This window comes from Engystomops pustulosus, chromosome 3, assembly GCF_040894005.1.
Source record: "Engystomops pustulosus chromosome 3, aEngPut4.maternal, whole genome shotgun sequence".
Classification (NCBI taxonomy): domain Eukaryota; kingdom Metazoa; phylum Chordata; class Amphibia; order Anura; family Leptodactylidae; genus Engystomops; species Engystomops pustulosus.
Genome location: NC_092413.1, coordinates 88,292,725 through 88,320,494, shown reverse-complemented (window position 1 = coordinate 88,320,494; position 27,770 = coordinate 88,292,725). Strand labels below are relative to the sequence as shown.

The 27,770-nt window shown below is 39.9% G+C and overlaps 1 protein-coding gene across 6 annotated transcripts in view; it reads left to right on the top strand.

Annotated features, from left to right (window-relative positions):
* SASH1 (SAM and SH3 domain containing 1) overlaps positions 1–27,770 on the top strand; it is a 568,005-nt gene that overhangs the window by 12,285 nt on the left and 527,950 nt on the right. Inside the window, exon 2 of one of the 6 annotated variants that reach the window (XM_072141344.1) lies at positions 23,700–24,042. The exons of 4 other annotated variants lie outside the window; for them this stretch is intronic. In XM_072141344.1, coding sequence (XP_071997445.1) covers positions 23,700–23,705 — 6 coding nt within the window. In that variant the 3' untranslated portion in view covers positions 23,706–24,042. Of the gene's footprint in view, positions 1–23,696; positions 24,043–27,770 lie in introns of those variants that run through there. One more of the 6 variants, XM_072141343.1, reaches the window with a different exon arrangement.

Genomic DNA, 27,770 nt, shown 5'->3' with positions numbered 1-27,770 from the left:
TTTACTGGAGGGCCACCTACCTGCTCCTCTGGTTTGAAAAATTTTTGGGACTGCCACATACAGGCACTCAATCTATTCCATTTTACTGCAGGGCCACCTACCTGCTCCTCTGGTTTGAAACATTTTTGGGACTGCCACATACAGGCACTCAATCTATTCCATTTTACTGGAGGGCCACCTACCTGCTCCTCTGGTTTGAAACATTTTTGGGACTGCCACATACAGGCACTCAATCTATTCCATTTTACTGCAGGGCCACCTACCTGCTCCTCTGGTTTGAAACATTTTTGGGACTGCCACATACAGGCACTCAATCTATTCCATTTTACTGGAGGGCCACCTACCTGCTCCTCTGGTTTGAAACATTTTTGGGACTGCCACATACAGGCACTCAATCTATTCCATGTTACTGCAGGGCCACCTACCTGCTCCTCTGGTTTGAAAAATGTTTGGGACTGCCACATACAGGCACTATCCAAATTAAATTGTCTCCATAGCAGCCTCCACACGTTGTCTCCATTGCTACCTCCAAAAGTCGTCCATATAGCTGCCTCCATACATCGTCCCTTTATCAAACGAGGTGTGTCAGGCAGAAATTTGGGTTGTTTTCATGGATTCCACATCAAAGTTGTTAACTTTGTCGCCACCCTGCTGTGTTATCCACAAAATATACTGGCAAACTTTTACCATTTAGGGATATTATTTCAGCGCTTCTTGCGCATCTGTTTACATTCCCCTCACCCGGCATATCCTAAACTTATAAGAACGCTACTACACTTGATCTTATACAAAAGGTTCTTAGAAGTGCTGTTTGGGGAGTAGCCTAGAGACAGGGGCTTGGATTGGCAAAAGCTCGCCTGGCTGCAGAGCGCCAGCTCCATCCCAAGATCCAACTAACATAGTTGCAGCACCTTTAATCTACTACTAGTTCACTGCCTCCATAATAATAATAATAATAATCTTTATTTATATAGCGTCATCATATTCTGTAGCGCTTTACAAATCATAGGAAACAAATACAAATGTAATGTAACAGAGCACAACATTTGTATGGAACAACAGGAGTGAGGTCCCTGCTCGCCAGAGCTTACGGTTTATGAAGATGATGGGGTAACACGAGGTAAAAGAATATTTAATGGTCAAGCCATTCTTCTTAGGGAATAGAAAAAAATATAATAAATGGAATTGCTGTCGCTTGAACCACTCAGCCGTCATCTTATATACCAGGTCCAGGGTGAATGGGACTGCAGAGAAGTCTGGTGCCTGTTGGTTGCTGGATAACAGATGGGAGGACGACACAGGACGGGTTAGTAGAAGAGTTAAAACTTCATGCAGTTAATGAGTGTTATAGGCTTGCCTAAAGAAATGGGTTTTAAGAGCACGTTTGAAACTTTGGAGGTTAGGTATTAGTCTGATAGTCCGGAGCAGAGCATTCCATAGAATTGGTGCAGCTCTAGAGAAGTCTTGGAGACGCGAGTGGGAGGTCCGCACTAGGGTAGAGGTTAATCTAAGATCACTGGCGGATCTAAGAGCACGGGTTGGGCGATAGACTGAGATAAGAGAGGAGAGGTAGGGGGGTGCAGCATTATACAGAGCTTTATGGATGAGGGTTATTATTATTTTAAACTGTATTCGAAAGGAGACTGGCAGCCAGTGCAGCGACTGGCATGAACTGTAAGCATACATGGTCCCCTTATCAAACGAGCTGTGTCAGGCAGAATTTTGGGTTGTTTTCATGGCTTCCATGTTAACTTTGTCGCCACCCTGCTGTGTAATCCACAAAATATACTGGCAAACTTTTATCATGTACCGATATTATTTGAGCGCTTCTTGCTCACCTCCTTTGGTTCCTCTCTGACACCCATTGGTTTGAAGCCTGAGTCCAATTAGGGTATGTCGCCATGCCACTCTCTAGCCTGCTGCCTCTGCCTCTGCATGCCGTCCCCTATAGTGTCAGGGTCAATTATTGGATGTTTTAGATGCTATCTAGCTTCATTCAGTCACTCTGTCATGGCCATGCTGTTGCCCATAATTTTGGCATAATGGTGCGATTAAGCAGCCTCAGAGGCATCCATGCATGCTGCCCCTGCTGTTTCCTGTCCATTTCCGTGGTGTTTCCATCCTTTTCTGAGGTTCCCAGGTGTTTGGCCAAGCTTCCCTGTGCAGAGCCTTGGTCCCCTTGAAAAATGCTCGAGTCTCCCATTGACTTCAATGGGGTTCGTTATTCGAGACGAGCACTCGAGCATCGGGAAAAGTTCGTCTCGAATAACGAGTACCCGAGCATTTTAGTGTTCGCTCATCTCTAGTGTCGACCTTTTATATAGCTAATTATAAAAATCCTACCACTTGTATACATTACAATAGACAGGGCTAGATTAAGGGTGGTAGAGGCCTCTTGGTGAAAAATAGTAAATAGTAAATGAATTATAATGCTTCTCTAGAGATCTTAGATAAAAGAAATGGTCACATACTGATACTGAATACAAATCAAACTATTTACTGGGAAACCGCATAATTCACAACTCAGCTGCTGCATGACCTCATAATACACACCTCGGCTAATGCATAACCTCATAATACACACCTCAGCTGCTCCAGAACATGATAATACACACCTCAGCTGCTCCAGAACATGACAATAAACACCTCAGCTGCTCCAGAACATTATAATACACACCTCAGTTGCTCCAGAACATGATAATACACACCTCAGCTGCTGGAGAGTCTCATAATACACACTTCAGTTCTCGCAGAACGTCGTAATACACACCTCACCTACTGCAGAACTTCATATGACACACCTCAGCTGATGTAGAGTCTCATAATACACACCTCTGTTGCTGCAGAACCTCATCATACACGCCTCAGCTGCTGCTTAACATCATAATACACACATCAGCTACTGCAGACTTCATTATACATACCTCATCTGCTGCAGAACCTCATCATACACACCTCAGTTGCTGCATGACCTCATAATACACACCTCGGCTAATGCATAACCTCATAATACACACCTCAGCTGCTCCAGAACATGATAATACACACCTCAGCTGCTCTAGAACATGACAATAAACACCTCAGCTGCTCCAGAACATTATAATACACACCTCAGTTGCTCCAGAACATGATAATACACACCTCAGCTGCTGCAGAACCTCATCATACACGCCTCAGCTGCTGCTTAACATCATAATACACACATCAGCTACTGCAGACTTCATTATACATACCTCATCTGTTGCAGAACCTCATCATACACACCTCAGCTGCTGCAGAACCTCATAATACACACCTCAACTGCTGCAGAACTTCGTTATGTCTATTGCAAAACATTGTAATGAACTCCTAAGCTATAACCGGAGGGGAGATTCACACACTGTTATTTTTCTTTCAAAGAGGTGCAAAATAGGCTTAAAATACATCAAATATCACAGCACATCCACCAGCAGGAGGTTGGAGTGACTAAGCAACTTTTCTGAAACTTTTTTAAAAAGTCACAAGTCATGAATCTGGCTTTGCACAGTGTTGCACTAGTAGTAGTTGTATGTTACACCAGTATAGTAAAGTTGCCACATAGTCCTGTACAACTTTTTAGCACTGAAAAGTTGCAAAAAACATCTATAAGCCTAATTACATTGCTGTCAACATTGCGCTTACAAAATGCATGCACCAACACAATGTTAACAAATTTGTTTACATAATGTTAGCTAATTAATGTACTTGGGCCAACAATACATTTCGGAACTTACCAAACTGAACCTAGAATCACTACACAGGACTAAGGGTGATTCCATACGTTAGCATTTTGATTACGTTTTGTAACTGAATCAAAGTGCACTGGGGTGGCCCATGGCCGATCCCATGTGCGTTTGTATGCAAACGTATGCGATTGGCAATCAGCGTCGGTATCTTGTATTGTGTAAATGCGAGATACCAGGTGCTGATTGCCGGTTGCATGTCTTTGTATACAAACACATATATGCGATCAGCCATAGGCCTCCCCAGTGCGCTTTAATTCCGTTACGGAATCAAAACGCTAACATGTGGCATCGCCCTAAGAATGTCAGTTCAGTTCAGCTGTTGTAGGTTTAGCCTGCTAAGTCCCACACAGAGTGAGCAATTTGTTTGGACCAAGCTATCTAGTGGACAACCGTTTTAAAGGATTGATTCACATGTGGAGTGGACTTTATAGAGGAGATGTATCAGGGCTTGTTTGTCAGTTTTCTAGTGTACAAGCCCTGAAATCATCAACAAAAAATTTTGCCACCTTCACGGGCATGAAGGGACCATGGGAAGTGGCCGAGTGGACCGGCACAGGTTGCTCCTGCCCTGCACCTGCGCACTAGCTATAGACTGCACCTGTTCAGGCACAGACTATAGTGCAATTCTATGCCATGCAGGACGCCAGTGCAGCCACACCCGCCACACCCCTCCCCCCACGAAGATGTTAGGAGGCTGGAGACTGCTGATATATACAGAGCGGGGAAGGGGCAGGGTTTTCGTTATACGTGGGCACAGGAAGCAGCATATGATGAATTGCCACCGCTGTGTTTGATCTGCACATTTTAATCTGGATAGAAACTTGTGAGAAATCCACATGAAATATATGCAGATTCATTAAATGTATCCTTTTAGAGATGAAGCATTTTTTTGCTTTAGTCATAAAACTGTGAATTATTTTACAGCGCCCAACATACAGTCACATGTATAATACATAGCTCTTGCCCCTTCAACCAAAAACCTATAGTCTCTTGTCCCTTTAGACTCCTCTTTTGGCCCCACCAATGCAGTTCTTTGTATATGACTCCCAGACAATTATAGATTGTAGTCATTATGTGTTTTTCTCACATCCCATACATAAGCAGAAAAGCACTCTTTCTTCACTCACAGGCCGACATCTGGTGGCTGTGTCACTTCACCCGAGAATCTTTGACTCTGCCCACAAACCATCAAGCCGGGAGGACCAATCATACAGAAAGTTTATGACTTCCTGAGCTGCATAGGAGTTGAGTGTATTGCAATTTCCATGTCGATACAATTGATCATATGGAAGAAGTCAAGGGGAGGGAGGATGGTGGAGGCCCCACTCCTGACCCGTGGTGCCCACCCGTTAATCTGGTCCTGGCAATAGATATGTCTGGAAGCTTTGTAAAAATGAGAAATCTCTTTGTTTTCTTTGTTTCTTGTTTTCTTGTTGCAGTTATCAGCCCTGACATTACAGAGTAGTCTGTTCCTGTCTTCTACCTAATGAGTCTTGTCAGGAATACGGCATGCTATTGCTGAATAGTAAGAAACAAACTGGATTTTGACTATAGCTCCTATTAATTACACAGCATAAACATAGTGTAACTACAGGCTGATCCCGAGTTTACATTTTATTAGATACAATCTGTCACATAGACTCAATTTGTCACAGAAGTCTGCATGCCCCATGAGGAAGCGTGAATGCAAGAAACGCGCATCGGGGTGCCTTGGGTAAGACTACGTAGCGTTTAGTATATATTGCATTTGCACTTTTTTACTTGGATATATTTGGCTTTAATATATTTTCACTACTATGACTGTGTTTCCATGGTTGGATATTGAGGCATACATGTTTATACTGGAAACATATATTGTATATTGGTATTCTGTCTAGTTTGTATATGTTTTTATATACTAACTTATAATGAAGATGTTGAATTTTAGAACCAATGTTCACTCATTTTTGGGCTTTGCATGTTCATGACTTTGCAGATATAGTCACTTCTTCTATCACCCTTAAGGTATTTTGGCTCTCATTTAATAAAGTCCCTACTTACATCTTTTTTAAAGGACATAGGGACAGATTTATGAAGCTGTCTAAGTTTAAGAATGTGGTTAATTTCCCATGACAACCAATTACAGCTAAGCTTTCTTTTTATCAGTGCTCATGAATATTTTAAAGGAGAGCTGTTGTTGGTTGCCATGGACAACTAAGCACATACTCAAACTTAAATAGTTTGCTAAATCTCCCCCTATAGTGCACCAATAGATAAATGTTAACAGATGACAACAATAGTAAAACATTTTGTTGATGCTAAGTTCACATACTCATCTGATGTTTGTTAAAGGAAACCTTTAACAAACATCTGCATGCGCAGAACAGCAGGCCCGCGCCTGCGCGGTCACTGCTCCGAAGCCGGGGCTGCACAGGCGCGGGCCTGCTGTTCTGCGCATGCGCAGACGGCAGGATCGTCGGACGAGGGCGCGCAGCTACGAGCAGCTGCGCGCCGAAGATGGTGAGTAGGAGGGGTAAAGTGGCTACCGGGGCGTGGAGTAGCCGCCTCGTGTAACCTCAGATGCGGCTACTCCACGCCCCAGGAGCCGCATAACAAAATTTACATATTAGGGTAATAAAAGTTTCCAAAAAAGTGCGGAGACGCGAGGATTATCCTCACGTCCCATTGATCCACCTACCACCCGATCTACCTTTATAGGTAGATTTGTGGTGGTAGGTGCCCTTTAAGGAGGATCAGTTGCAAAATGACAAACACTGATTGTCACTAAGTTCTTTTGGGCTCTGTTGGTTTCCATCATTTTAACAGGCAGGGTTTCATTCTTCACATCCACCACCCTGCCCTTTCACGTTGCAATCATCTGGTCAAAAACCTATAAGAACGTAATTAGGCGTTGCTAGATTCTGGGATGAATCATCTTCTGACTGGCACCTGGTAGGGAAATGAAGCATAGCAGGGGTAGTTAATTTACCAGCACAATCATGGGGTGCTTACTGCAATGAATGGCAGCTTGGGGCCTAATGAAGGGTACAGAAGTGTGCAGTTCTCATGCAGCAACCAACGGTCCTAATCACAATAAAAAAAAGACTGTCCAGGCCACAACCTCTGGCAGGATTATGACCTGCTCGATCTTTTAAAACTCAGGCAGTCAGCTCTACATGTGTCTGTGGAATCCACAGCCTGGTGCATTAGTCCATAGAAGTAATGCAATATACAAGCAATTACCGTAAGTGATCACATTTTAGAGCAACATGTGGGACTTAATTAAAACTATGTATTTAAAAAGTTAAAAAAATATATTGGTTATTGCCAATTTTGTTACAACCTCGTCTGGATGTGTGGCACGTTATTTAGACTCCTGGTCAAAGTTATAGTAAAATAGTTGCTGATAACAAAAAACTAAATAAAAGAACGATAAAAAGCATGAACTGCAAATGAATAACTACAATATGAATACATTTATTACAAATATTTCATGTTGTGACATGTAAAGTTTTTTTTCTTTTAAGTGTTTACATCATTTTGAAAATGCTTCACAAAAATGTATACAAATTTGGCATCTCTAAATCTGTACTAACCTGGAGATAAAGTTACAACGCTACAGTATGAAGAAAACTAATGAAAAATGTGATAAAAGCATCAGAATTGTATTTTTTTCCATTATTTTACCCGCTTAAGGATTAATAAAACATCAATACATTCTCTGTTCCCCAAAATGCTGCTATTAAAAAAACTCAACTAACAAAAAACAAGTTCCGTGTCGAAACACGTTGTGAAATAAAGATTTTAAAGAGTGAACAATGCCGAGCGTTTGCAGCGCCTTCTTCTAACCGTTCATCGCCCTCAGTTTGTGTTCAGATAAAAAAATAGAAAGTAATGGCTTTTGAAAGATGAGGGCAAAAAAATTACAAAAACTGCTTGGACCACCTTTGCTGCTCACGAAGGGCTCACTGAACTAGTTTAGCTTTTTTACATCAGATTTTTGAGTGTGCCTAAATTGTTACAATCAGTGTCCAGTGTCCAGGTGACAAAGAAGCAGAGTTAAAATTCAGCACATTAGATACTTATATTATGTTTGTATGGATCACCTGTCTCAACCCTGATGGTAAATGTCAGAAAAAGAAGAAATAGAAATCCAACATGCCTTATCTATAATCTTCATGAGGGATGATACACTGTCAGAGGTGTCTAACAGTGGCTTATCACCATTTCGCTACTGAGAATATAATACTGCTGGCCAAGCCAGGCATGCATGTTAATCAGAGATCGGGAGGGATAGCTGTGAACAGAATGAGCATTTAGAATTGTGTTGGTAAAAAAGAAACATTCCTGAAAGATTAGTTAAATTGATGAAGTCTAGCTGTTTTCCGCTACGCACCATAAAGAATTGTCCATGTGTGGAAACTGTTAAGTGTTTGGCCGAAAAGCAAACAATAGGTACGACTGTAATAGATTCTGATCAGGGTCTGTTGTAGACCTTTGTGTTGTTCATTCTAAAGGCGTCATGAAGTCTTTGTCCTATTGAACATCGGTCTGCTTTGTAGCTTGCAAAAAGGCAAGCAGAATTTTTTTTCTCTGCTAGTATTAGATTAAAAAAATATCCGTTTTCAAAGGGATTTAATGGATCTATTTCAACAAAACATTCATTTATTTTCCATTATCATGCCTTATCGAAGGGGGTTGTTTTCTCATTGCAATTTCTAAAGTAAAAATTTTAGTTATTTTTTTGCTCATTAATGTACACTTTGCACCCCATCTTCACAGAAAAGAACAGAAATGTAGATATATTTGCTAATTTATTAAAGGGGTTTTCCCACGAAGGCAAGTTAGGCCGGTCGGACCCCTTGTTTCTGGGATCAGCCCTGAGACCCCCACTGATCAGCAAGTTAGGCCCTATGCCGTGGATAGGGCCTAAATTATCTTAGTGGGAAAACCCCTTTATACAAAACTGAAATATCACATGATCATAAGTACAGGCAGTCCCCGGGTTACATACAAGATAGGGTCTGTAGGTTTATGATGGTTTGTCTTCTTTTTCCAGACAACACGAAACTTATTCAGCAGTATTTAGTGCATAATGTAAACAGTATATGATCTCTGGGAGCTCCACTGACATGATAGAGCTGCTCTTGGTTGCTCTTTTGTCACAGTAGTTTGCTTCTTTAATCTGTAATTTGTTTCCTATATAAAGAAATAGTGTAAAAAATAATTTAAAAAATACTAATAAACATGTGTTAAGAAAAAGTTCAGCAATAATTTTAAAAATTTTGGTAAATTTAGTAGTCTACAGTTTTTCTAATAATCACACGTAGAAACAGAATGCAGAAATTCTAATAAAAACAGGGCCAAATGTATCACTGTTCTCTGCTCAAGTCTCATTGCTGTGCTTTAATTCTGGTGCATTGTTAGGCGCAAAGTTAGAATCGGACACTTAGCCTCCTATAAGCTCCTCTCTGCTTTTCTCCCACATCCTAGCATGAGAATGACCCTCGCAGCAGAGCCTAGGTGTGTGACAAGCTGCACCCAGTGATCCTCCTCAGCAGTGGCTTCTCCTGGAAGGGATCCTCCACTGTTGATCTTCTGCTACCCTCCTGTAATTCTGGCCATTATTCCTCCTCAGACACCAGTGTGATCATCCTTCTATACAGGGACACTTTTCTATACCGTCTCTCCCCCTCTCACTGCTTTTCTATACTGCTACAAGGGACACTTCTCTGTAGTATCTGCAGCTCCTACTAACTTATCCTGCTCCGAGCTGCTGCTTTTGCAGATTGTTTGTAAATAGAATGTCATGAACTGTAAACAGAGGCTGCATGTAGTGTCTGGCTGAGCTCTGTTGCTGGGGATTCACTGCTCTGCACAAGAGCTCACTGCTTGCTTCTCAGCTTACACCACCTTCAGGTTGGAGCGTTTTTGCGCCTAAATTGTTCCTAAATTAACAAGTTACTAATGATGACTGATTATTAGGCACAGTAAAACATCTGGGTTGGTATTATAAATGAGGAAAACGTGTTTTTTTTTACTGCATGGGTTTGGTGTTTAGTCAAAAACCGGCGCCAAAAACAGTGCAACAATATAAAAAGGTGCAACAGAAAAAAACAAGGGATACTGCTGACCCACAGTCTGAAAACACTGTTAATATAAATATCCAAAAAAAAATCCTCTGCCACTTATTTGTTAACGGTGGTATGAAAATATAGCAAAGTGCATGTTATCACTCACCTGTGATTGATTTAAAAGCTTTTATGCTTTCTAGATAATTTTGCTTCAGTGATAAACTCATGAAATAAGAATTTTTATGCTTGTGATGCATGGAAGATAAATTTAGTTAAATAATTAGAGTCCGGTTTGTGACAGATAAACTATATTCTAAAAGCTTTTTGGGTGTATATATGGGAAAATTGAATATGCATAAAGCTTTCAGTAAATTGTTGCCAAGCATGCACTTAGAATAGAAAATTAGAGGTAGAGAATTGTTGAATGTTGAGTATGTGTCATATCTGATACACGATTTACTTAATATATAGTATTGGTTCGAATTTTAATGTATTATGCTTTGCCTAAAAACATTGTGTAGCAATGGCTGCCTGGAGATACAGACTAACAAGGTCTACTTAAAGCAGTGGTTCTCAACCTTTCTAATGCTGTGACCCCGCAATACAGTACCTCATGTTGCAGTGACCCCAAACCATGTACAAGAATATTGTATTTGTGCCAAAAAATGCAATAAAATCATGGCTCCGATGGCTTTAGGCGACCCCTGTGTTTTGGTCGTTCGACCCCCGCCGGGGTCGCGACCCACAGGTTGAGAACCACTGGCTTAAAGGGTAACTGTCTCCAAGTATAAAATGCTGTATGACATTACTTCATTGCCAGTTTGCCCCTGATCAATTTGGTGTTTCCTTTTTTTCAAATGTATTTACCATTTTAAAAGATATGGCTCCAAAAAAATGTATGCCTGAATTATGTCATGTAAACCAAGGGAGGGGGGCTAAATGAAAGGTTACCACCTCTTTGGCCAGCAGGTGCTAATGCACATATAAAACTACTGGAGGACATATCTTTTTGAGATTGTAGATTGTGTTTAAAAAACAAACAGTAAATGGATTTGGGGTACAGCAGCAATGATATTTCATTCAGTATTCATGACAGGTTCTCTTCAACAGAAAACCATCGTCTCACAGGGCATCACCAGGTCGTTACCCCTGGAGAAGTCCACATGATAAATGGCTGACACACAGATGTGTTCTCCAATTCAAGGTACAGAAGTGGGATGCAGGACATGTGGTCAGTCTAAGACTCCAAGAATTATGTTGTTACATATACAGTAGGTCAGCCAAAGCACATAGGGTAGTGTGATTGCCCTGGCGGAAATTCTTATTATTCAAAATCAGGTACAAGTTTTATATACCATATTTTCTAGCGTATAAGATGACTGGGTGTATAAGACGACCCCCAACTTTTCCAGTTAAAATATAGAGTTTGGGATATACACATCGTATAAGACTACCCCTTTTCCAGCGCACATATGATTAAAAAAAACAAAAAAACATTAGATTTGATTTCTAAATGGTAGTTCAATTAATTAAAACATTCTCTACAAAAAAATCATTTCGCCATCTTCTTGATAATAACTTTTTCATACTTCGGTGTATGGAGTTGTGTGTGGTGTCATTTTTTGTGAGATGATGTTATCATTGCTACTGTTTTGAAGACTGTAAGGACTTTTGCTCACTTTTAAATACATTTTTTATATGTTGCAAAATGTCGAAAAAATGGTGTTTCGGACATTTGGGCACTATATTCTGTTATGTGGTAAAAAGCCGGGAATAACTATGTATTATAAATATATTCTGATAAATTTGATATTTTGGGACGTGGTGATATCTTACATGTTTAGGATTTTTACTGTTCTATTGAAAGGGGGGGTTATTTTAATTTTTAGGGTGTTTTCTTTTTTAAAATTTATTTATTTTTACTATTTTAAACTAGGGTACTTTAAACCTAGGTTGTCTGTTTGATCCCACCATATACTGTCATACTACAGTTGGCAGTATATGGAGATTTTACTGCCACCCGCAAAACACCCCGCTCACCTTGTGGGTTCTAGAGTTACTGCGTGAGGGACGCTTGTTTTGCCTCTTGTCACGGGAGGTACACCGAATCACATGCCATCCACGCTGAGCCCCGAATGCGAGGTCAACACAGCGGCACTGAAGGAATGCCATCGCTGGCAGTGAGGTCAGGGCTTCTGCACACGAAGATCCTGTGTATAAAAACATTCCTGTGAGCCCATGGATGAAGAACATTGGGAAAGTGGGGGAAAAGGATGGGAGGTGCTGTAGCATGATGCATGGGCAGCCACCTGTCGCAGTGTCATATTGAATCTTGCTTCTCACCTGGTGTATACCCATCACCTGGAATATTAGATCACCCCTGAATTTTGAGAAGTAGTTTGGGGATTTAAAAGTCATCTTATACGCTGGAAAATACGGTAAAAAATCTTTTCATTTAAGCCATGTCCTTTTTTGGCCAGAGTTAAACAATTGACTAAGCTTAATCTGCTTGATCGGCTTAATCGGCTTGAGAAAGCGCCGTAGCGCGCAAAACGGCCCCGTTGCCGAGGCTTGCTTGTATACCTCCCTGCATGTTTGTTTACTAATAAAGGACGACTTTCCTACCTTTGGAACTGGTGAGTGCCGTTACTTTTCTCTGCTATTTACTGTACTCCCTCACGATTGACTGAGCACCGCTGGAAGGTCCTACTTTGATCACACTGGTCCCAGCACGCCATTCCAGGTTGCGTGTGAAGCCTTAACCGACACAACCAGGACTGTGCCCGCCAGTTACATTCCATTCTATATATATTACTAAGCTTAATCTGAAATTATACCAAATATGCACCAAACTAGGGTGCCTTGTATGGCAGTCTAGGTGAACCCACATTAGTTTGTATATTTTGAGTATTGAGTTTAGTTATGCAATGGTATAGTCTACCTCTAATGGTGACTTTAGATTGCCAGCATGTTATCTTGTAAATCTTTAAAGGGTAGTGCTGTAAGATGTGCTGCAAGATGTGCTGAAAATGTGCTTAGATTATCAGGGTACAAGCTTTATATACACTTTTATTTCCCTTCTGAACATTGTACAAGTATCTGACACAAAGAAAGAGAGATAAGACAGATCAGAGATGAGCTGATGAGATTCACATGATGAGATGCCTATAACACACAATGAGACAGTCAGCTCTGCTACATTTCTGCTGTATCACACTATCTCCCTCCCAGAATAAAAACATTTTATCTGCCTGTAGCTCTCCTCTTGCTGCTTCTGTTGTTTGCAGGCATACTTTGGTGCACGGAGATGTGTGAGGTGTCATTTTTTGCAAAATGAGGCGACGTTTCCATTGCTACCATTTTGAGGTCTGTGCAACATTTTGATAATTTTTTATTTTATTTTTTATGTGATGTAAAAAGGTGTAAAAGTCGCATTTCGGACATTTGGGCGCCATTTTCCGCCTCGGAGGTCACCGCCGGCCGTAACCGTTTTTATATTTTGATAGTTCGGGCATTTTGGGACGCGGCGATACCTAATATATTTGTGATTTTTACTGTTTATTATGTTTTATATCAGTTCTAGGGAAAGGGGGTGATTTGAATTTTTAATATTTTATTAATTTTTTTTATTTTTTTAACTTTTTTTTCTTTTTTTCCCACTATTTCTTAGACCATCTAGGCTACATTAACCCTAGATGGTCAGATCGCTCCTACCATATACTGCAATACTTCTGTATTGCAATATATGGCATTTTTGCAGGTCATTCATTACACTGGCTCATTGTAAGGAATCTCCAGAAGCCACATAGCCTCGTGTCAAAAGAAGACCCGAGGCTACCATGGCAACCGACCGATGATGTTCGGGGGCGCGGCAATCGTAAAAAAAAGATGGAGGGGCCTGCGTGCCGCCGTCGTCTTTTAAACGCCGCCGGCGACTTTGCCGGCGGCAATGACAGGGTTAATAGCCGCGATTGGTGCAAGCACCGACCGCGGTTATTAGCGGTGGGGGTTTTCTGCAAAATGCAAAAACCCCCACCTTTGTATGAAGAGGACTCAGCCTGTGAGCCCTCTTCATACACTCCTTATACCTCTGCGCCGTAGAGCTACGGCGCAGAGCGTTAAGGGGTTAATAACAGTGAAATAGAGAATGTGTTATTTTTTTATCCTGAGTACATTTAATAAACTTGTCTTCATGGGAATACCCCTTTAACTGGCAGCAGGGCTGGTTTTAGACAAAGTGGGGCCCTAAAATAAAACTATGTTATGAACAGTCACATTAAGTAAGATTGCTCCTTACAATCTGTAATATGTGACTGTATGAGAATTTTATAGTAGAAAGACAGATGATAGTTTCATGATAGAAGATAAATATCAAAGCTGATATAGATTTATAGATAGATGATCGATAGATTTATAAGTGCATACATATAAAGTAGATTATATATAGATAGCTAGATAAATGATAGAAGATAGATACAGTAGGAGAGAAGGGAGATAGAAGATCAATTGATAGATAGCTAAAGAGATATAGTAGATATAATAGATACCTAGATGGAATATATATAGATTGATAATAGATAGACAATAAACTGGATAGATAAATGGTTAGACAGAGATAATAATAGAAAATAGACAAATTATATGAGACAGATAACTAGACAGATAGTTGATAGATATATAGACAGGAAATAGATGATAAGCATCTTTACCCGGGCATTCAACCAAGTGGTATTAAAGAAGCAATACATCCTCTGGCAAAAAAACTCCACATGCAGGGGGCCCCTTTAGGAAAGGGGGCCCTGGGCAAATGCCCAGTTTGCAGCACCCTAACAGTGGCCCTGACTGGCAGCTATATCTTTCAGCTCTAGATCAGTGCAGGTAATAGAGTTCTATATCAGATAAATAAAGCTCTACTAAGAAATAAATCAATGAAAACAGTTTTTAGGTTTTTTTTGCTGTTGATGTGACTGTGGTGGGATCTGGTTTACAGACATGTAAATAAGACCTAAAGAAACAGAAAGGAATTAAAGGAGGGCATTTATCAGGGTCTCTGTGCACACTCACTGCAGCTGCCCAATTTTCAGGTAGGACTTGCCATAAAAATAAATGCTGTGCAGCCTCTTGATGTATTTGGCTGCGCTGGAGCAGCAGTGGGGCAATCATATGCCGACACACAGGAGTATGATAAATGACCCCTCAAATGTTTATCTAAAGATCTGTATCAAAATATGCTTTCTATAAATAGGTATTATTCTAGAATATAATAATAAAAAAACAGAAAATCCAGGCTTCTTCTACTGTACCTTTAATTAAAGTGAAACAGCACCAACATAGATGTGGACAATCAAATGGAAACACATTATTTGTGAACTTTTATCCATTCTTCCTGGACACAGATTTTAATTGCCTTGAAGAGAATAACCATCTGACAGGTCCTTTGCTAATAGCATATGGCCATGCAGGCAGCGGGTGGCTGCTGGAGCAGAAGAAAGATAATAGAAATTTCAGCTCTGCACAATTTACTGCAGTTATACAGCAACAAATAAAAATTATGAAGGATTTAAAGGAAACATCTACTATAAAAACCTCAGTAGGGGTTCACATAATTGCTGTCATTATCTTCAATTTTGAACATCATGTTGCCCATGAGATGCCCAGGTTTATGGATTTAGGATTCTCAATCACAGAGTGGTCAATCACAAGAAGCTATACATGTATACTGTATATATAATGATCGATGAACACAAAGTGCTTCTAACAAAGCTTTCTTTTCACTTGGTATACTTGGTGATTTCAATCAATGAGTGAATATTCTGAAAACTTGGCTGACATGAATGATGCAATCTTAATGCTAATTACAGTTTATTGTTAGAAGCCATAAGCCCCTCTCAACTTTGGTCAAATATCTTGGAATTTCTCATACTTTGTTCTACCTGAATTAAGGAATGTAGATAAACAACTTTCAAGGATATCCACATTTAGCTGTTCATATATCTGGGCATAGGAGAGGGCATAAAGTATATTCATTATAATCTTTCCTGAATCCTGTGTCCTTTCACTTTGTCACTAGGGTTTGTATCATCACTATAGGTTAGTTGATTAATGATGGTCTGGTAAACATTTGTTTTTCAGATACTTATTTCAGTCCTCACTGGCTTTTAAGCTGGTTGTACACACTATAAAAATATCAATGGTAAAAACTTAAACTGAATAATGGCCTATCACATTCCCTAACTGCATATAACTTTCACTTTCTTTTCTCTAAACCTCCACTGATTTCTCCTCCTGTCTATGTAGTCGCTCATCACTTGATACCATTAAACAGGTTTCTCTACAGACCAATGCACCCTGGTTTCTGTAAATATCGATAGCAGCTGATGACAGGATTATTTATCTATTTATTTAAGTATTTTATCCCTTAAAGAATGCCTGGACCAATTACAAATCACCTTTCATCCACGTAGACTGTAAGCTCTTGCGAGCAGGGCCCTCATTCCTATTGTTTATAATAATAATAATTTTTATTTATATAGTGCCATCAAATTACGCAGCGCTTTACAATTTATAGGGGACATATACAAGTAACATATTACAATACAGAGTACAAACAGTCATATGGAACAATAGTAATGATTGTTTCATATGATTATTACTCTGTAATGTCTTGTTTTATTTGTATATACCATATATACTCGAGTATAAGCCTAGTTTTTCAGCACAAAAAAAATGTGCTGAAAACCTAAACTCGGCTTATACTCGAGTAAAAAAATATAGGTTTTACCAGGTTTTTGTGGTAAAATTAGTGGTCTCGGCTTATACTTGGGTCGGCTTATACTCGAGTACATACGGTATACCCTGGGATCTGTACAGCACTGTGGAATATGATGGTTCTATATGAATAAAGCTTTTTTTTTAAAATTATTATTATTATTACTTCTCTCTCTGAATTTGGTGTGCACAGTCCCTGACTTAAGTATACCTGACTAACAGATAAATCCGAGTCACAAACTGACCTCTGGACCCACTGTGACCTCTGGTAAAGCTTTCTGATCTTTAACACCAGGCTGCAATAGTCAACCTAAGAGTTATGAAAGTGTCTGCAATGGAGTTATATACTTTGCCTGGAGTTATAGTTACAAAATATACCTGTCCACAATTACATACAAATTAAATTTAAGTACAAACCTCCAGAAATCTTGTATGTAACACAGGGCCTGCCTGTACTTTAGAGTTTTATAAAGCTGTGGTGCTAGAACAAGCGTTCGGACAACAGCTACCTAAAGTTTATAACAGTTCAAAATGTTTGCATGTGATTTTTGACAGCGAGTTAAGGACCAATGATAATAATAATAATCTTTATTGTCCTCAAGGAGGAAATACAGTTATTTCACTCTACTCCATACAAGAACAGAACAATAAATAAGACAAACATTGATACATATACAACTCAATCTAATAAAAACATAAATAAAAATGTCAAATTAATTCCTTACATAATCTACATAATGGTTTCATTAGGGTACATAAACCCTAGATGGTCAGATCGTTCCTACCATGTACTGCAATGCTACTCTATTTGCAGTATATGGCATTTCTGCACAGCATACGTTATAATGAGCCACTGGCTCATTGTAACGAATATGCAGAAACCAGCAGCCTCGGCTCTGCTGAAGACCCGAGGCTGTCATGGCAATCGTTCGTTCGCCGCCCGATGACGTTCAGGGGAGCGAAGATCGGATTAAGCATGGCGGCGCCCATGCGCCACCCTGCTTTCAGTGCCGCTGGCGAATTTGCCCCCAGCAAAGAAAAGGTTAACACCCGCGTTTTGTGCAAGCACCGACCGCGGGTGGAAGCGCTGGATCTTTGCTGCAATATGCAGCAAAGCCCATCTCTGTATGAAGAGGGCTCAGCCCGTGAGCACTCTTCATACACCCTTCATAGCTCTGCGGCGGATATATCCTCACAGAGCGTGAAGGGGTTAAACAGTATTCGTCATGTATGTACTTTTCTATCTGAGTAAAGCAGTAATCAAAGACCCCTGTCAAATTATCTTTAGTGGCAGTGTTTATGCTTTTAATCCAATGTGTGAAGCTTTCTGGGAAATTAATGATACATAATTGAATTGACAGTGGAAGTTACCAGCTACTTGCTAAATACTGAACCTCCTGGGTATCTTGCAGAGTTGCTGGCAGGGGAATACCATTCAAAATGATCTTCTAATATGTCAAAAATGTCTGGGATGAGAACATATTAAAAAAGATTTCCAAAGCCCTGTTCGATACTCAAGACACTTTGAGCCTACCCAATGATCGTAGCAGCATAGACACACTGCCATTGATATCAATGTTTTTTTGTTTACATTGTTGTTACAATCTCTGGCCAGACTTCACAAGGGGAAATAATCACATGTCTATTTTATACCTGTATGATGGAAGATCTTTTCAAACACAAGGTCAGTTCTTATTACAGGCATTGCAAAAAACTTTTCAATATATTTTTACTGTAAATCACTATTTTCATTTATCATTAAATTTAAGAGTCACCAGAAACAACAGGGTGTCTTCAAGTGAAAGATCCTGCTGTCTCCCATGTTTTTAATTCTTAAAGGTTAACATTTGGATCTAATTTTGGGTATATCTTCAAATCTTATTCATTCAAAGAAATACACTTCCATCCAAATGAGATGCCTTTGCCTCTAAATGGGAAGTAGATGGTGGAAAACACCAATGGGAGATTTTTCTTTTCTTCTTCTAATTTTCCTCTTAGTCTAGTTCATTTTATGTCTTGTTTCTTAGTCTAATTTGTTTAGGTGGATTTCCCTTGTACTAAATTGCTGCTTGGTGTGGAGGATGCAACTTTTTGCACCAAAAAAGTTGCAATGTTGGTTGTCCTGCTTCTTTCTGCCAAGTTCGCCATTTGACACCAGGCAAGCCAAGCTTTTGCACACTTTTTTTGCGACTTTTTCAAAAGTCACATATGGCTACATAACTAACTAATACAACTAACTTTAGTCTAAAAAGTTGGATTCATTAGATAAAGCAAATCCATCCAAAAGCTGTGCAACATATGTGACTTTTTTGCACTTAAATTATAAAGAAAAAATATAAAATCTCTTCCGTACAGATGTTCTTGCAGATGTCTTGTAGTGCTAACAGCATTAAAAAAATATTACAACACATTCCAGGGAGAGGTCACAATGCACATTAACAAGATTTCTTAAAGGGAACCTGTCACCAGGAGACCCATTTTTAGCACTCCCCCAGTCCCCACAGAGCATAGTACATACACTGCCAAAGTGTTTTTGTATAAAAAATAAGTTTTACAGAAAAAAAGATATTTTGGCAGTTGCCTAATGGGAGGGGCTGGAAAGGAGCAGCCCCCCCCCACCCTTGGGAAACATGTGACCTTTTCAAATATATGAATAACTCCCCTCACTCGGGATTGGCTGTAGTGGAGCAGGGGGCGTCGCTAAGCCAAGTGATGGGTGTTTTCATATATTTGAAAAGGTCACATGGAGTAGCTGTTCCCCAAGGGTGGGGGTGGGGGACTGCTCCTTTCCAGACCCTCCTAATTGGCAACTGCCTAGTCACACAGCAGATGCTAATGAAAGGTACAATATAACATATCTTTTTTTCTGTAAAACTAATTTTTAATACAAAAACACTTTGGCAGTGTATGTACTATGCTCTGTGGGGACTGGGGGGGGTGCTAAAAATGGGTCTCCTGGTGACAGGTTCCCTTTAAAGGGGGTTTCTGCTTCAAATGAAAAACACAAATGGGGAAACATTTTTTGGACATATAGGTGATTCTATACCTAACCCTCCGTGTCATGCTCTCTGTGCAGGAATGGTCTGAGGTAAGCAATGGATAACATCTTCTTAGTGCTCAGCTGTTAACTACTTTCCCATTAGCCTCCTATATAGATTTCCTTGTTCCAGAGGTCCTGGCCAGATATTGTATTTTCAGTGCCTCAGTCATTTTTGCTCTGTCTGTTGTTCATCTGTTTGGTAGTTGACCTCTCTTCATTCATTTGTATTCCAGATTTTGTACCTTCTTAAATATCTTGTTGTAACTTTATTCTGACAGACACTTCTTGTACTTGTATCTACCTGTCTGCTCTACCTGCAGTTATCCCCTTCCCCTTGCAGGGTCTACCAGGGTCTGTTAGCAGTTTATAAATTGTGAGTTTATCCACTAGCTGGAGGGTAGGTTTGCCACCATTTGCCTACTCTGACAGCTAGTGGCAAGTCTGAAATAGAATAAAATAAATTCTAATACACCATAAACTACAGTGCCCAGTATCCCCTGTGGTAGCTACATTCAGCTAACAGTGTAAATTTCCCATTCTGCTGCCCGTGCATCTAGCCTTAGTGTTTCTCTAAAAGATTATTTACCAGAACTTGACATCAAAGCTGGCAATCAAATGGCAAATTTCTTCTGTTCCTCCTGGACAAGTTAAAGGCCGACCTATATTCCTTGATTCCTGCTGCTGAGGAGATTGTGTCCCTTATGTTCTGATGGCTGATACTACAGTAGCAGTGATGCTTCTTACATTCTCATCCAATACATAAGTGCTAATAGAGGGTATACCTCCTATTTAATCTCATTTTGGTCCATTCATCTTGGAAGAATATGCCAGATAGAAATCGTTAGAATAGAATAGGGAAAACATAGTAATATGTGTTATATATATATTTGAGCAAGATTGTGCAGTGAGGATAATGTGACCTGTGGGAGACATACACAGCTACACACATTACTTCCAGTTGTTGTCATTGTATTGTATTTTTTTAGTTCAAAAGAAACATGTCTCCTTTGCTGCAAATAATGTGATATTTCAAGTCTATCTAAGCAGATTGCAGATGTCAACAAAGAATACAAAGGATGAGCCATTTGCACAAATTATCTGTTGGGATACATTAGAAATGCACTCACTTAGCATTTACTTGCTAAATGACTCATATGTCATAACATATGGTGCAGTCCTATGCAGCCTCTCCAGTAATATCGGAACCACTAAATCCTAGTATATGTTAGCCGGTTGTCTAGGTGTTTTATTAGATGACCTTTATGCTTTTGGAGCAATTATTTTCTCCTTGTTTGGACAATGTTTAGATGATGTCCTTGTCTCGACCGCATTGATGACTTTTTAGTCATTGTAGAGCTCTGGAAAAGTAAACTGGGTGGCAATTTGTATTATAAGATATGTAGTAACAGGGCTTATTGCTAATAACAGAAAGCCTTAATGTTCATAATCTGCAAATAACAAATCCCTATAATTCTATCCATCTACTGGTGCTGATATAGAATAGGAGGGTGGTGTTAAATGTGTCAAATGAACAATTATCCATCAATTATTAATAATTACTTCCTGGTGTATTGGTTAATCATTACATAACAAATGCTCTGTACATGACAAATTTCTAGCCAGTCTCATAACAACTCCCAACCTATCACCCTTTCAGCAGCACCCATGATTACACAAGATACAATGACACAATGTAGGCACATCACCAAGCACAACAAATGTTTACCATTGGCTCAGAGGTAGACATATGGATCATTGACACCCAGTTTTACTAGTATGTTGGGAAATACACGCTGGACTCTGATTGTATTGTCCTTTTTGTCATACTCCTTTCCCGGTGTATAATCTATCATCTAATAAATTATGCAGTTACAGCAGACGGCTAAATCCCTAAACAATTAGCAGAATGTATCAAAGACATGAGAATTAACATACGTGGACTCAAGCTCTGCAAAAGCAAATTAATAGCTGAACCTGGTATATATGCGTAGCTTAGATTTGTAAGGAAGCGTAATACAATTTATTCTACTCCTAGCTTATAGAATTTCATGAGGTCATCCTTTACTCACCACTAAGTTGTTTGGTTTAAAGCATTAACTTTGTTTACTTTTTGATTTGGCACATTTGCAAATTGGCAGCTGCCAATGACAATATTCACCATCCTTGGATATTCATGGGATCATTTTCTGTAACTAGACTGGACCTATTTGATACCACTTTATTTCAGAATAGTCATTCACTTTGAGCTTTTAGGATTTGTGAATTTATTACATGGACAGACATCAAATATGTATTTAAAATATATAAAATGTGCATATAAAACCCTCTCTACATAGATCGCCAGCAATACACACCCGACCACACCTATGAGTAGATTGATGTGTCGGTCTCCTGCACATGACAAGTTGAGTTATATGGGATGCACACAACGGCCCTGTGGACAATTGTTTGCACCCCTTATGTTATTAGTGGAGGAGTTCCGCTCACGCACAAATAATTGCAAAAGACGTCATGGAACGCAAACATGAGCAGGAATAGGATCTGTTCTGTCTTTTGCATTGAGAAGTCAGCTCATGCACAAGCTATGTACAACAAAAACAAAATAGCGTCCAGCTCACCCACAAAGCTCTTGGTTTCCCAGTGCACGGAGAAGTAATCTGAAGTCCCTCGGTTCAACCTTTTGAATGATGCACAAGCTATGGAACCGACAACCATGGGCATGATCCAATAGAAGTGAATAGGGGAGTGTTCCTGCTGTTGAAACAACAGCTAGCAGACGTCCTAAATTTGATGTAATGAGACCTTATATTGTTACTATAATTCTATTTTACCTACAGCATACAATATAAAACACCCAGCTTGGCTGGCTTTAAGTTATAAGCTGGGTCCAAAGCAGCTAATGACCAGAAGGTGCATGGAAATGGTGTTACTTGCACCCAGTCTCTATATACAATGTGCTTGGTAAGGAGTGACAAGTTTGCAGTGCTCGTCTAAATTCAGCTGTTTCTTTAAGAACCTCACAAGCCTCGCCTGATAACCATTTTAAATTACAGGTAAGTATAAGATTTTTATTTACATAAACTGTATATAACTTAACTATATGTGAATGGAAGTGGAAAGTTTCTAATCTCTCCTTATGCTTTATATTATTTACATTTTAAAATTCTGACAAAAATCACATCATTTATTCAATCAATATCTGCTATTTACGAACATTTTATCCAAAGAGTTTTTCAAATTACTGCGTGTGTTAAAAGTAGCATAAAACAGCACACTACTAGTCGTATCTCAATTGATCTATAGCCTCCATGGGGGATATTTGTAAATTGCTGACATGTGATATAAGACTGACCCACCCACCTCATTGGATACATCAGATGCTTCAACCTCCTGATGTATTCAGTGGCCAGCTGCGCTTGTGTACAATTCTACGCCAAGTCCTGCCTGAAATAGACTTCTGCTATTACCAGCGCCAGGCATGCCCCTTCACATCCCACCGCAGTCGCTTGGCTTGGAGGAAACGTTAAAGGACATCTACCATCCGGATGAAGGATGGTAAACCAAGCACACTGACATACTGGTGTGTGCCCCCTCTGGCAGGATCTGCTCTTCTTTTAGCTTCTTAGACTCAGGTTACATAGGTTTAAGGAAATGCTGGAGCCCCTCAGCCTCCAGCACATCAGTTTTAAAACCTTTTATTCTTAAAAACAAGGGCATAAAAAAAGCTTAAAGAAAATGGATCCTCCTAGAGGGGGAGCACACAAGTATGACAGTGTGCTTGGTTTACAATCCTAGTGCTAGATTTCCTTTAAGGGGGAAATAATGGTGGTTTGGAAGGAATTACTTTTATTTCAGGCATGTATAAGTCCTGTAAAATCTCCCCCTATGGCTCGATTGTTAAAGTACAGGATGTCTCCAGATATTGCAGGACACTGAGTAAGGTAATCCAGACTTAGATTGTACCAGATAAGAGCTGCCGCATGTCTGCTTCCAGCAGTAGGACTTCCACAGATGACCTTATACATAGAACCAGTTATTACAACAATGTTCTTTTTTTATTTATTTTTTTAGCAGTTTTAAAGAATACATGGTACCCTTCCAAGGAGGCAGCACACAGAGTTTCTGATTTGATGAAAGAGAGACTGATATGAGACAGACGCTCAAGACCCAGGATCAGTGTGGGTTTTATTATGTCGCAGAAGAAGATGGCATGTGCTTGAACATCTTGTTTTTATTCAATAACAGCCATCACATACACTCCAAAATGTGTTGTCATAAACAGCAAATTTTATAATGTTCCAATCAATAATAGTAATAAAATAATAAATGAAATATAAAATCATTTACGATTGTTTAAATGGAAAATGAAAATGTGTTATGTTTGTCAAGCAGCTTGTTTGAAATAAAATCTTATCTAGTCACCATATTTTGTGGTTTTACTGAAAAGGAAAACACATCTTATGTCAAATTCTGTAAATGAGACCTATCAACATGCCCGGCTTTAGGTTGCATGGTGCCCTGGTTAGGGCCTTCTATCATTCATCCCCTTATAATGTGCCATGTAGTACTCAGTAAAATCTATCACATATAAATAGTAAAAATCATTGGTATAAATTATACAAATAAGCACATTTACACAATAGATTAATGTTGCCCAGAATTACTGCACCTTTTTAATAACTATTATTATTTATTTTTCCTCCCTTTGTTTCCACCACTTCAACAAACAAATTTTTCTCATAGATGTCATTATGCAAAGGGTGAAAAACTTGGAAAAAACTTTACCAAAGTAAGTACAAGAACCTGATAGTGTCACCCATATAGTAAGTACCCTGGTAAAGTTTCTGTGAAGCCCCTGTACCATTAAGTCACGTGACCTTGGGGCAGCAGTACTCAGGACTTCCTGTAAGGCTCTGTGTCCTGCTGCCTTCTGCAGCAGGATAGGTGTCTGCAGTCATTACCGTCTGCATGCTCTCTCCATCATAACCACTCCACTGTTGTGGGGGTGGTTATAACGAATGGGGACTGCAGACAGTAATGACTGCACACGCCTCTCTATTCAACAAGCCAATTCTGGTGGCTTTACATAAACTTTACCTGTGTAATACTATGTATTTACCCTGGTAAAGTTTTGTGATAGTGGCCAGCCCCTTTAAGTTCCTTTTGCATCCATTCTTGAAGGCCTATATACACTTTCCCCAAACTTTGTCACTGATGTGAATATGTGTGATTAGTGCTGCGTACTTCCCGTTGCCTGCCTGTAATCTGTCAGCGCACACACACAACACATTGGGGTACATTTGTAAAAACTGTCTACAACCAATCCCAGCACAGCTTTTATTTATCATGTACACTAAAGAACTTAAAGTAATGCTTTAAGTTTTCAGACTATGTGGCAGGTTGCTCTACTGCTACTGTACAATAAAGTCCCCCACTACCAGCATCTGTCTGGCCTACCCTGCACTTCTATTCTGCACTTACTGGAGTGGACATTCAATTGTATAGCAAGATGAAACAAGTAGCAGGTAGGGCATAATTTGTGTAATTTGTCATGTTTTTAAAGGTATATTTATGTATGGCACTAACAGTTAATATCTCTATATAAACCCTAACACTGTTACTGTGCTGGTGTTCAGACAGCAGACGGACTCCTTGCGTCATATTTATCTATGATGCAGGGACTCTAGTCCACAGCATTGTGCTTGGTTCGTGGGATCTGACCAGCACATCTGTCTTTGCATGTACACCCAACCTAATGTAGTGTTTCCCAAACACATATGACTTTTAGGCCCCTTGCATGTAACTCCTCAACTGTTGGTAGCTGCAGAGATGCTTCAGCAGCACCAAGGAGGACAAATCTGCAATACAAAGCACAGTCGCTACTATGTGCATGCTATGCATTGTACAGAATGAAGAGGAAGCAGCCCTTAACCAGCTACATGCCGTAAGTTAGAGACCCATCAAACTGATATTGATTGTTTATGTTAATTTTATAGAGGATTTTTTTATATCTATTTCCAATGACACAGTGAATCATTTACTAAATAGACATATAGTTCTATCGCACATTTAGCTTCTTACTGTGCCATCTGGAGCAGTTTCAGTTGTAAAACACTGCGTTATGATCAGATTTGCTAGCAGCAATTTTCGATTCGTATACAGCAGTTACATTATAAATTATGAAAAAAAGAGAATAAGTTATTTTACACTAAATGAAGAAGAGCATTCCACACATTCAGACATTGAATATTTGCACAGTTTGTACATGTTTAGGCTTTTCAGTAAGCAAAGAATTTCACGTACATTGCGCCCGCACCCAACTTGTCTGCCTTCTACTATTTTTAAATGGGAAATTATATAATGTTTTCTTATACAAAGAATACCATTTGCTTGAATAGGAGATCCAAGGAATATTTCCATTTTTAAAGTGCACTTTTAGGGATCCTCTACAATGCAGTCTGACTAAGGGGTGCGCAGAAAAACCACTCGCTGAGCTGCACGGTCACCATGACAACCATATAGCACCAGGTTAGTATTGAGCACGGATCCACATTAAAGAGGATCCTTTACCACTCCTCACATGACAGTTTTATTATATACTGGTTGTCTACATAAAATAACAATAATCAAGCATCTTTATTTGTTTCGTGCAACTTCTATTTTCTTGGAGGAAGAGTGTATGTTCCCGTTCCTGTAGCACTGACTGGACAATGTCAGACTGTGCTGGGACATACCCCCACCTGGTAATACTTAACCTATGGATACATTTCAAGGAAGGGTAAGAGCGGGACACAAAAGTTCTAAGGAAAGATGTAAAAGTAGGTTATTTTATGGTAAAAAACGGTAAATATCAGATAAAATGGCAGGTCTTTTTAATTAGAATAAGGCTTCATTCACATTGAGGGTCCGGTCAAATGTGGCATTTACATTGCGTTTTGAAAAGCCGTTCAATGGCTGTGTAGTAGAGATCTGCCTAATTGCATTGCATCAACATTGACCCACATTTATCAAACCCCCTGCACCAGTTTTTGTCTGACTTTGCACATTCTTTTCAGTGCAAACTGCTTGCACATGTATTTATAAACTGTCAGGTTGCACTATACCCGACCCTACACAAAATTCTGGACTGAAAGGGGCGTTCTGGTGCACAGTCAGACCATGTGCTACATTTCTCATACGGTGTGCAACAGAATTGTGTCGCGCACTATGGGGCACATTAACTATGGTTTACCGCTGCACTTTTGTCGGACTGTGCACGTTCTTCATGGCTAAAATGGCTCGCACAGGTATTTTAGAAGTGCCTGTGCTGCTTTTGTGTCACATGCAACCTTTTTGTGGCGCAGCAGCCCTGTCCGGCTTATTGAACCGAGCACCGAATTTAACTCGTAAATTGTGTCGCTCACCATATGTTCAAGGTGCACCACCAAAAAGTTGGTGAACTCTGTCGGGCCAGTGTGGGGAAGCGACAGATTCATGATTTCTGGCACACGTTATTAGCTTATTGCCGCACCCAGCATTATACACGAAAATAGCACTTTTAGTGCATTTTCCGAATTTCTAAGTAAATGTGCCCCTGTATGTTGCATGAATCTAGCGTACTCTGCACACTTCACTGGCAAACTGCACAGTATAGTTTGCACTTTTTTTGATGACTGTGACTCCTCTGAAAAAGGGGCGTGTAAAAAAAGGGATGTGGCTGTGCCAGAAAAATAACCTGTGTGCTAGAAATTTCGAAATTGTGACGCAGCAAACTAGGCCAACTAATCAGATGTGCAAAGTATGAGTCACTAATCTTATACTGCACCAGATTACTCATACAGCATCAGACATAGGGATTAATCTGTTGCAGCAGAGAACTGTCTAGATCTACTCTGCACTGGTGTAAAGACACATTAATACATCTCCCCCAATGAATTGCATTTTAAAAGACACCATTAAAATGCCAGGTGTGACCGCTCCCTACAACTTTCTATATATTGCGCCATTTACTCAAGTCTAATACTATGGGGCAGATTTACTTACCTGATCCTGTCGCGATCCCCGAGGTCCGTTCTCTGACAAAGATGAAGTCCAGCGCGATTCACCAAGAGCGTGTCGCTTCCCCGCGGAGGTCCGCCGGAGTTCACCTTCTTTTTCCTGGTGCAT